This window comes from Oryctolagus cuniculus, chromosome 5 (genome assembly GCF_964237555.1).
Source record: "Oryctolagus cuniculus chromosome 5, mOryCun1.1, whole genome shotgun sequence".
NCBI classification, from domain to species: Eukaryota; Metazoa; Chordata; class Mammalia; order Lagomorpha; family Leporidae; genus Oryctolagus; species Oryctolagus cuniculus.
The window spans coordinates 157604310-157615392 of NC_091436.1; the positions used below are offsets into that span (position 1 = coordinate 157604310).

Below are 11083 nucleotides of genomic sequence, written 5' to 3' on the forward strand. Positions count from 1 at the left end.
GAGCAGGGCTCCTGTTTGGAGGCAGGTGCAGGGAAAGTCTCCGATGCTTCATTACCGATGGCTGTTGTACTTGAAATAACATCAGAACTGGAGGAGGGTGGGGCCAGGGAAGCAGAGTGTCACAGCCCTCACTTATTTTCCCCCAAGAGCCAAGACTAGGGGTGCAGCAGCTTGTTTAGAAGATAATTATTTGATTTTATAATTACTTTTGTGGGTTGCAAAATAATTACTGTGGAGGCAAAGCTCCCAGTGCCAAAATAGCAGAGGGCAATTGTTCTAAAGTTCACACTGAAAACAATAACAGAATCACAATGGTGAGTGCTTAGGTGGGGATGAGAAAAGTCAGCCCCCTTTGGGCCACGTGCAGCCTGAAGCTCCCAAAAAGGTCAGGCCAGGAGTGGGGCTGTAAAAAGATAATGCCACAAACTGAATGTAGATGAATTCTTTCTTTTTAGGTCGATTTTCATTTTACACCTGTCCCTCTCAGTACACGAGGGACAAATCAAATAGCCTCTTCCAAAGGCCAAAGCTGCAATCTGGGTGACTGATACAGATATTGAGTGGATACGAGGTAATCTATAGGACCGTTTCCAATTCCAAGATGAGATACGGTGCTACGACAGGGAGGGAGGAGTGTTGTTCGCTCGCTAATTCCAGGAACGTTGATGGAGCCGGGAATCAGAGAGCAAATGTCTCAGGCTTTGCAGGTCCCGTGCTGCAACAAGCCGGCTCTTCCACCGCAGCCCGCAAGCTGCTACCGATGCCAGGAAGCAACCATGCTTGGCTGTGTTCCCACAAAACTGTATGGATGGACACTGATGCTTGAATTTCAGAAAGTTCATGGGAAAACGATGCACAGATGCCAAAACTTTTACACCAAAATAAACATCTTTGCATTCCAGTTTTTTTCCACAAACCTTTTGAAGTACATTCCAAAGTATCTTGTGTCACGAAATATTCGTCTGTCTTTGATTTTTTTTTCCTTTAACCATGTGAAATTATAAAAACATGCTCCACCTGCAAATAGGAGGAAGCAGCCTCATAAACCCTGATTAAGATCGATTTTAGGCACCTTGGGTAGAAGGAAGTAAATAAGTCAATTCTTTTTACATGTAGAGAAACTCAGGACAAAGATGCCTCAACAGTGGGCAGAGGGCAGCCATGGTCCGTGGGCCTCCTAATTCCCACCAAACACCCTCTGTGTTATGCAATTTCTAATTTCCTTTTTTAATGGGTTGACAGTTTGCTTGGGAGTTGGTTCGTTTTTGCCCAAATTTCTCCGAACAATCCACTTTTACATTTGATCGATCACTTTAAGAAATTAAAATTCATTGGCCAAAATCACTTTCAAGTCCCTTCCTGGAAGTTCTGTGAAGTGCAGCCCTTCGAGGAAGCTGGACCTGGGGCCAGAGGAATGGCACAGCTACAGCAGCGCTGGCAGGGGACACAGGACACGACAGCCTCTCTCTCTGAGCCCTCTTCCCCTAAAGGGTCACGATGCTAATTCAGCCTCAGCATCTTGTTCTAATGATTGCAAGGAAACAAGGCATGTGAAGTGTAAAATGTAAGGTGTCTAGATTTTCTAAATGTACTGGGCTTCTTAAATGAACTCAACTAAGTCTTGTCTTGACTACAAACCAAGGACACTCACTTTATTGCGTAAAAGCCCTCTGCACTGACTGCAATCCCAAGCAGAGAGAGTAGTTGTTGAAAAGGATGTAGGAAAATTGGATTTTTGTACACTTGCTGTGGGCAGGAATGTAAAATGGGGCCTCCCCTTAGGAAGAGTCTCTGATGGTATTATCTATCTCTGATGGTAGCTCCTCAAATGCCTAGATGTAGAATTACCATATTATCTAGCAATTCTACTCCTAGATACATACCCTAGAGAAATGAAACATGTGCGCTCCAAAGCCTGCACATGAAATGTTCATAGTGGCACAGCCACGGTAACCAAAGAGAGAAACAAGTCAGGTGCTCCTCAACTGATGAACGGAGAAGGTGGTGTATCCACACATGGAATCTGATCCAACCAATGAAAGAAGCGAAGCTCTGATGCCTGCTACAGAACTGATGAACCCTGAAAAGAGTACACTCAGTGAAAAAAGCCAGGGACAAGGGTCATGTACTGCACGAGTCCATTATATGAAATGTCCAGAATAGCGACATCTATAGACACAGATTTACTGGTTGCCTGGAACTGGGGGTGGAGGGTGGACAGTGAATAAAAGGGATGGATGGACAGGCTGGGGAAACAGGGCTTCTTTGTGTGTGTAATGGGAATGTCCTTCAGTGGATTGTATGACAGATAACCGATTCTCCTAGCTTCCATATGTGAGCCCAGTCCTATCAAACTACTGTCCTTAGTCACTTTAGTGAGTGGATACAGTTATCTACCGCATCAGTAGTTAACAAATTAACACATATATTCACGTGGTCTACACATTTTCTAGGTGCCTAATATCTGTGCACCATCCAGGCACTGGCACTGTAGTAGTGAAGAGAAGAGGAAGACCCTGGCGATAGAGTTTACACTTTCTGACACCACAGGGTCATCTTTCTCTGCACTTGATCTTTATCCTGTCCCCAACTGACTCCCCCTCAGGCATCACCGCCAGTCCTGTCCCATTCACCTGACACAACCTGGCTCGCACGCCACCTCCTCAAATAGGACCCAGCTGGCCTCTCCCGTAAGGAGGAGACGAGCTGCCCACCTGTGTGCCCAGGTGCCTGAGCCTACCTCTAGGAACAATGCCCCTCGTGGGACTGGGAGCTCCCTGGAGGAGGGAACCGCCCCTTCACTCACACATCAAGTCCTTGATGGGCACCAATGCTTGGTACATGAATAACAAAGGCCTGTGTCCTGGCCTTCCCCCAGCCAGGAGTGTAGAGATGGTACAACTCTAAAAAGCACCATTGCGTTACTTCTCCCACATGGTCTACCGCTGACATTTCAGCTGATTCTCCCCCTGGGCTGGCAATCTCTACGACTCATTTCTTCTTTTCCAACCCAACAACTGGTGTTGCTTGGTTCCTGGTGTTCTTACTTAAGTACTGCAACGTGTATCTTCCAGGACTTTCCTTTTCTACCTTAGAGCCTCGCTCTCTGCCCTTCAATGGGCTCCCACTTGTTGCCTTGCTCTCGCCTCCCTGCACACCTGGTACAGGTAGCATGTCATACATCTCCAGTGGCCACTCTGAGCATGCTTGACACGCCCCCTGCCCTTCTAGAAACTTCCTGAAAACCCAAACACCTCATCCAGTCCAAAATGTTCTTGTTTGTTTGTATTAGTCAGAAAACTATAGAAATGGATATCTGGGGCCAGCAAATGAGTATTGATCCCTCCAGCAAATAAAGTTTTATGTTCTTGTATATATTTTTTCTGTCAATCTTTTTTTATTTGACCTTGGGTCCTTTACGCTTGATCTTAGCCAAAAGGCCAAGAAGCAGTAATCTTGGGTCCTTTAAACATATGCAGTTTTAAGCTATGGATTTCACAAATATTTCTAGTGTTTCTTTTTCTGAACTAAGAGGATGTGCAGAGATGTATGTTAAGTGCCAGAAAGATACTAGAGAAGGGGAAATTACTAGTAAAATTATAGATAAGTTCAGTTACGTTAAAAACATGATGGATTGTTTGAGTTGCTAGTGCTTGAAAGTGTACTGAACACAATCTGAGTCTGTAACAGAATCACAGGATTTCAATGCTCGCACATTTGCTGCTCAGTCATTGAACAGCCTTTCTCAAGCTCTGAGTGGCCGGAGGAGCTGGGTCCCTGTCCAGGCACCACCAGCAACACCGTCATAAACACTCAAGTCTGCGCCACACTCGCACAGGAATGAGAACCTGGATGACAAGTCTACGGGGCTTCATTATTTATTCTGCCTACTTTTAGAGACGTATACAGTTTTTCATCATCTTTATTTTAAAAAGGGTAACTTGATCACACCACCTCTGCTGGAAAACCCCTTTGCCATATTTGATGCTTAGTGGATGTGATCAGAACTCTTTTATAGAGCGTACGGGTCTTTCTTGGACCTTCCTCCTGATCAAGGTAGGACCCACCACACTCTGCCTCCAAAAAAGCAACTCTTTGTCAGATACTTTTAAAATTTATGTGCATATATTTTTTATCTCCCTTTACTATCTTACTGATTTGTAAAAATTTATTTGAAAAGCAGAGTGACAGAGAGCAAGAGATACAGAGAGAGAAATCTTCCATCCATTCCATTTGGTTTTACTCTCCAAATGCCTGCAACAGCCAGAGCTGGGCCAGGCAGAAGTCAGGAACCCAGAAATCCATCCTGATCTCCCACATTGGTGGCAAGGACTCAACTACTTGGGCAATCTTCCATTGCTTTCTCAAGTGCATTAGCAGGGAGTGGGGATCAGAAACAGAATACCTGGTGCTCTAACTTGCATTCATATGGGTGGCCAGTGTCACAGCTCAATCTGCTGTGCCACAATGCTGGCCCCTGTGTTTGAGTCCTTTTACCTAGAACATATGGGTCAGGTTTATTTAAATTCTCTTGACAACATGTGCAGTGTTGAAGACACTGCATTTTCCCTCAGTCTCTCCCTTAGTTCGCTTGCCTTATTAGCAATGTATGTTTTAACTGTGAAATATGGAGAAGTGGATGCTTTCATCCTGGACCAGACCCAAGGGGTTTAATTACAGGAGCAGCAAAGCAGTGCACCATAGCAGGAGGAAAATCCCAAGGCAAAATTGGACTTGGCGGTAACCACACAGATGATAGTAATCGCAGCTAATCTTTCTCAAGCACTTTCTCCTGCCAGGCACCACGCTAAATGCTTTGTACCAATTATCTCATTTAATCTTCACAACTCCAGGCAGTAAATAATATTGCAATATCCCAAGGCCACCCAGCTACCAAGGAGAGGAGCCCTTATTTGAAAGCAGGAAGGCAAGTTCCAGGATCCAGCTCCTGACCACTGTGGGAAATTGCGTTCCCAGTTCAAGGACAAGTTCTATTAGCAGCCCTAACACCAAATGGTGGTTTGACCTTGGAGGATCTCCTGCCTCTTGATGCCCCTCAATCTTCTGTCTGCAAGCAGGGGATGTGACCCAAAGAAACTCATGAGGCATCCGTCTTGCTGGATGAACCCTACAGCCAGCATAATATAAGTGTTATGACAAACTGTCAACCTCAAAGGTTGGAATCCATTAGAAAACATGTTCAGGGTTTCTAATTCCTAAATACAACTTAGAAATGCATCTAGCCTGTCAATGGATTAGTTAAGGTACATGTGAATGTGAGTTGAAATTATGTTTGGTGAAATGAAGACAGCCTTAAAATATTGATAAATCACATCAGAAAAGCACAACTAGCAGATGTAATCAGCATGTCTTGTTGCTGGATCTCCCATTTTATTACTTTTTAAATGTCATTACAGAGAAGGCTGAGAAGTTTCAAAATCATTCTAAAAATTGTTAAAGATGCTTTATTTCTATTGAAATTACTTTTCTTAATGATGCTATAGTTCCTAAAGTTATACTTTAGTAGACCTGAAAGGAATTCAAATAAGAATAGAAAATTTGTGTGAAATTATATACAGAGATATGGTTGCTTTCCAGAACAGATTTCTCCCTAAACTTGATTTTTGACCATTTATAATTTTTTTTTCTTCTTTTGGGAGAGAGAGAGAGAGAGACAGAGATACAGACAGCAAGAGATCTTCCATCTACTGGCTCATTCCCCAAATGTCCAGGCCAGGTCCGAGCCAGGAACTCATTCTGGGTCTCCTATGGGTGTCAGGGGCACAAGTACTCAAGCCGTCATCTGCCGCCACCCAGGGTGTGCGTTAGCAGGAAACTGGACTCAAAGTCTGGACGTGAGCCCAGGCTCACCAACATGGGATGCACGTGTCCCAGGCAGAGTCCCCACCAAACACTCACCCTTATTTGCAAATTAAATCATTTTCTCCTGCTGACGTCCAATGTCAGTTTTGTGATGACTCAGCTCTCTCTTGTAGTTTTATATGTCCATAACTCTCTTCTATTTAGCAGTAAATTTCTTTCCTATCATTCCTACTGGTCAGCCTCTCTATCAAATGGTAAATGTAGGGGGAAAAATTAAATATACCAGGAAATTCTACAGTTCCCTTTAACTTTTGTCCTTAATAAACCTAGCTTATTAAGACAGCATATGTATACTAAGGGACATGATAAATGTAATTAAAAGTTTAGAAATCTAGAAAATTCTGGCATACAAAGAGTCTTAAAATGTCATGGAAAATCATACTATGAGAAAACTTACATGGATTTCAGAATTTTTATACCAAAATAATCTTTCAATTTCATTTTTCAATGAACTCAAAAATATTTGACAGGCAGAATTACAGAAAGAAAGCAGGAGAGAAATCTTCCTCCAGTGGTTCACTCCCCAAATGGCTACAATGGCTGGGGCCGGGCTAGGCCAGAGCCAGGAACCTGAACTCCATCCAGTTCTATGTGGATGTAAGGAACCGAAGTGCTTGGGCCATCTTCCATTGCATCCCCGGGTACATCAGCAGGAAGTCTGACCGGAATTATCCAGTAGCCAGGAATTAAACCTGCACTCTGATATGGGATGCAACCATCTTAAATAACAGCTTGACCTGATGTGCCATAAAACTGGCCTGGCCCCTTCCACGAACTTTTAAAAACACCCTTGTACAACACATACACACGGAGAAATACGAACATACACAAGTTCTAATTCTCAGCAGTCAGTGTAGGTGACAGGGATGGATGCCATAAAAAAAAAAGTCAACTTAGTGACACAGAGGGGGCACCTTGGTCAAGGACTTGAATTTTTGCTCCAGGGCCTTCAGCACTGAAGTGGTATATAAACCTGCTTCCATGTCTGAAGATGGCTTCAGTACTGAACCAGAGCAGAAAAGTTGGAAGGACACACAAGCTATTTTAGCCATTAATGAATGGTGAGTTGCATTCTACAGTTCTTTACAGTTACCTAAAGTAAGGCCACAGCAGGTGCTGCGGTACAGTGGGTTAAGCCACCAGTTGGGATGTTCACCTCCCATATTAAAGTTCTGGTTCCAGTCCAGTTTCTCTGTACTTCTGATCCATTTTCTGCTAATACGCCTTGCAGCAATGAATACTGGCCAAAGTATTGGATATACTTTGGTTCCCGCTCCCCATATGGGAGACCTGATTAGAGTTTCTGGCTCCTGGCTTCAGCCTGGCTTAGCCCTGGCTGTTGTAGGCATTTGGGGAGTGAGCTAGAAGAAGGAAGACTCCTCTTTCCCTCACTCTCTCTCCCTCTCCATCACTCTGCCCTTCAAATAAATAATTAAAAATAAAGGTCAGCAAGGCATCCTTAATAGTAATTAACAGAAGCAAGAACTTGAACAAAAAATCAAGTTAAAAGATAATTGCTAAAATGTAATTTCACCATTTAGTACTGCTCCACTAGTCAGGATTCTTTCTTTTAAAGCTTATTCTATAACAGCGGAATACTTTCAGTTATAGATGTTCTTTCATGGAAAATTGTGAAAATGTTTTAAATAACCGCCTTGTGAAGACAAGTATGTGAGAAACTCAGTGTGCAGTACTTGTGTAAAATTTCAAGTGAGGGCTTTCCCAATGACCATAATTTTCTACATTTGATGCTAAATGACTTCTGATGTACTGAACAAGGGACTGGACAGATCTGTGGTCCTGGACACGACACAGGTGTGTGCTGCCATAGGACACACTCCCAGGGTGGGCACTGGTGTAGCAGCTGAGATGCCGCACCCTATAAGGGAGTGCCTGGGTTTCAGCTCTTGCTCCACCCTATTCCAATTTCCTGTTAATGTGTACCTGGGAGGCTTCAGGTGACGGTTTAAGAACTTGGGTCCCAGATGGAGTTCTTGGCTTCTGGCTCTGACCTGGCCCAACTGTGGCTATGGCAGACATCTTGGGAAGTGCATCAGCAGATGGGCTATTTTGCTCTCTGTCTCTGCATCTCAGATAAAAAAAATTTTTAAAAGAATATCTTCACCTGTTTGCATCACTGTGCTCTGGACCACAGACGTCCTTTAAAGCAGCTGGCACACAGAAAATATGACTCCAACTGCAAACAGCTACTAAAGTACTTATCTCACAAATCTTCCACTCAGGACAAATGATCGTGGAGGTTAATCCCCACAAAAAGTAGAATTTATTTGAATTTCCTTTCCTTTGACAGTAGGTAGTGCTGCATTAGGGTTCAACAACAAAAGAAGAAAGGTCAAACTGACCCTACTGTATTTCAGGCAGCCGATGAGTACACACCACTTTGCCTAGGCAGGGAGAGCCATGTGGAGCTAGGCAAAAATTAAGTACTACAAACGTCTCCCCTGTTCAAGGGGTTTTCAAAAAGTTTGTAGAACATGCATATTAGGCAGGTATTTCAAAAATTTTTGCACCAGAACAAAACTGTCTCAATTTCATCTTCAGTGCATTTCCTGAAGTACCTGTGTGTGAGAATCCTTCGAGGGGAAATACTGCTAAGTGAGCCATGCGCACGCATCCATACAGAGCTCCGTGGGACTGTCCGAAGATTAGAGACTGTAGAGATGACACACGTTTCAAGAGAAAATGAGTGGGGCCGTTGTGATGGTGCAGCGGGTTAAGCCACCTCGTGGACAGTCCCGCCTGCTCCATTTCGCACTCGGCTCCCTGATAAAGTGCCTGGGAAAGCAGCAGAAGATGGCCCAAGTGCTTGGGCCCTGCCACCCACGTGGGAAATGCAAATAGAGCTCCACTCACCCATCTTCAGCGGGGCCCAGCTCCGGCCTTTGCTGCCATCTCTCTTTCTCTGTCTCCCTCTCTCTTTCTCTTTCTAACTCTGCCTTTCAAATGCATTAATTTTTTTTTTTGACAGGCAGAGTGGACAGTGAGAGAGAGAGACAGAGAGAAAGGTCTTCCTTTGCCGTTGGTTCATCCTCCAATGGCCGCCGCGTTGTGGCCGGCGCACCGCGCTGATCCGATGGCAGGAGCCAGGTACTTATCCTGGTCTCCCATGGGGTGCAGGGCCCAAGCACCTGGGCCATCCTCCACTGTACTCCCTGGCCACAGCAGAGAGCTGGCCTGGAAGGGGGGCAACCGGGACAGAATCCGGCGCCCCGACTGGGACTAGAACCGGGTGTGCCGGCACCGCAAGGTGGAGGATTAGCCTAGTGAGCCGTGGCGCTGGCCACATTAATTTTTTTTTTAAAGAGGAAATATGTGTGGGTTAAAAAACATGGCTGTCTCCACTGAGAGCAGACACCACGTGCTGACCAGTGATGTAGTTCATAATTACATATGCAGTCACCCAAGTGTAGACATGCAAATTTCTTTAGGTACCAACATTTAGAGCTGGCTATCTAAATATTAGCTGCTTGCGGAAGCGGCCTATTTGGGAGGGAAAGCCCTCAACAGAGCGCTAGACATCGAATAAGCGTTTCGGCTTGCAGCTGGCACTCCTTGCGAGTGGTCTGGTCTGGTACCACCTCGTTAGTCCCTAGTCTGGGTGTGCTTAGCTTATGCAGTGCCCATTGGAATCAAACACAAGTGGCTAAGTGTGTGCTTCTCAGAAACCAATATTCTCCCCTAGGCCAACAGGGGCAGCGCGCCTGTCACTTGCACCTTCCTCCCGGACGCCTCAAGCGTCCTGCAACAGCCTCTCTTGCAGTTTAATCAAAGCCACGGATCATGGCGCTAGCAGCAAAAGGCATTAGCCCGGCCACAGTCACTTCATTACTCTGAATCTCAGAGGCCCACAAGGATCGGGAGGGATCCCAAGTAACATCTGCTCTTCCTAAGGGAACCAGGAAACCTGCCTGGTTGGTAGGAAAATCTGCCTGCCCAAGCAGGTGCATGCGTCAAGCGAGTAGAGGAGCTCCAGGCGCACCGGCAGCGAACGCTTTCCCCGTGAAATCCGCTGCCTGAAACTTTTCGCGACCTTGAGGAGCCCTCGGGAGTCCGCCGCGAGGACCGCCCGGGGGCTCGCGACCTGGCGCAGCCACCCCTGCGCGCCCACATCTGCAGAGGCTCTGCCCGCTCCACGCCAGCTGTCGCGGCTCTCGGCCGCCGCTGCTCGGCGTCCCCGGCAACCGTCCACGGTCCATTCGCTGCACGGCGGATCTGGGGAGGACGCGTGGACTCGCCTGGAAGATGCGGCGGCGCGACCCCTCCCCTGACTCTGGCCAGTAGGCACCATTCCCAAGGGACCAGGCGCGGGCCAGAAATCGCCGTATTCCAGGCTAAGCAGACCATTACTGAACAACTCCACAAGTCTCCAGGGCGCTGGGCGCCGCCGAGGCCAAGCGGCCTCTCTCTCCAAAGTGCAGCCTCGCGAACCAAGCCCGCACCTGGATCGCAGCCCGGCAAAATCCCATGCCCACCATGGAGCACGGAGATCGCACGGCTAGGGGGCGCCCGGAAGGAGACAGCAGGTGTAACATTTCCTTAAGCTGATCCGCTGAAACTCCACCTTCCACGGAGAGGTGCTGGGAGCAGCGGAGTTGCTTCCTTAACTGCTTCGAAGCCCTGGTTTTGGGGAGCATCCGGCTGCCAGCCGGGTTTGGCTCTGGGCGGCGGGCGTCCCCGCAGCTCTCCAGGGAGCAGACTCCGGGGGTGGCCCCAACCCTGCGCCCGGCAGAGCCGCCTCCCCCGACGGGCCCCCGGCACTCACCGTCCCGGGCGTCCTCGCCTCGACTGCAATTGCTGCAAATGTGTTTTATCTCCTTGCCCAGTTGACTGTGGATCACAAAGGACACGCTGTTGTTGTTGGTGGGGGCGGGCTCCTTCGGGGGCTTCATCCTCGGCAAATAAAAAGCTCTCTTTGGGGGTTTCTCGGCGCTCGCGCCTGGCACCGCGCCCTCCCTGCAGCGCGGCGAGCGGAGCGCAAAGCGCCCGGGCTTCGCGGCGCGCGTGGGCTCGGCCATCCGGAGCCCCGGCGCCCCGGGCCTGGCGCTGCGCCGGCCCCCGCGCGCTGCCACTCGCGCCCCTGCGCCGCGCCCCGCATGCCCCCGCCCCGCCCCCGCCGCCCTGCAGGAAAGCCGCGGCGGCGGCGGGGCGGGTCAGGGAGGGCGCCCAAGGGTCTCGACCT

General features: G+C 47.7%; 1 protein-coding gene across 15 annotated transcripts in view; it reads right to left on the bottom strand.

The window, feature by feature from the left end:
- PHACTR1 (phosphatase and actin regulator 1) overlaps positions 1 to 11083 on the bottom strand; it is a 582572-nt gene that overhangs the window by 279674 nt on the left and 291815 nt on the right. For 2 of the 15 annotated variants that reach the window (XM_070074396.1, XM_070074398.1), the window contains exon 2: positions 10667 to 10731. The exons of 10 other annotated variants lie outside the window; for them this stretch is intronic. Coding sequence is in view for 3 of the 5 variants with exons in the window: in XM_008262391.4 (XP_008260613.2) it covers positions 10667 to 10919 (253 nt within the window). In the remaining 2 variants the exon portion in view is untranslated. Of the gene's footprint in view, positions 1 to 10666; positions 11077 to 11083 lie in introns of those variants that run through there. 3 more of the 15 variants (XM_008262391.4, XM_051855843.2, XM_051855842.2) reach the window with 3 other exon arrangements.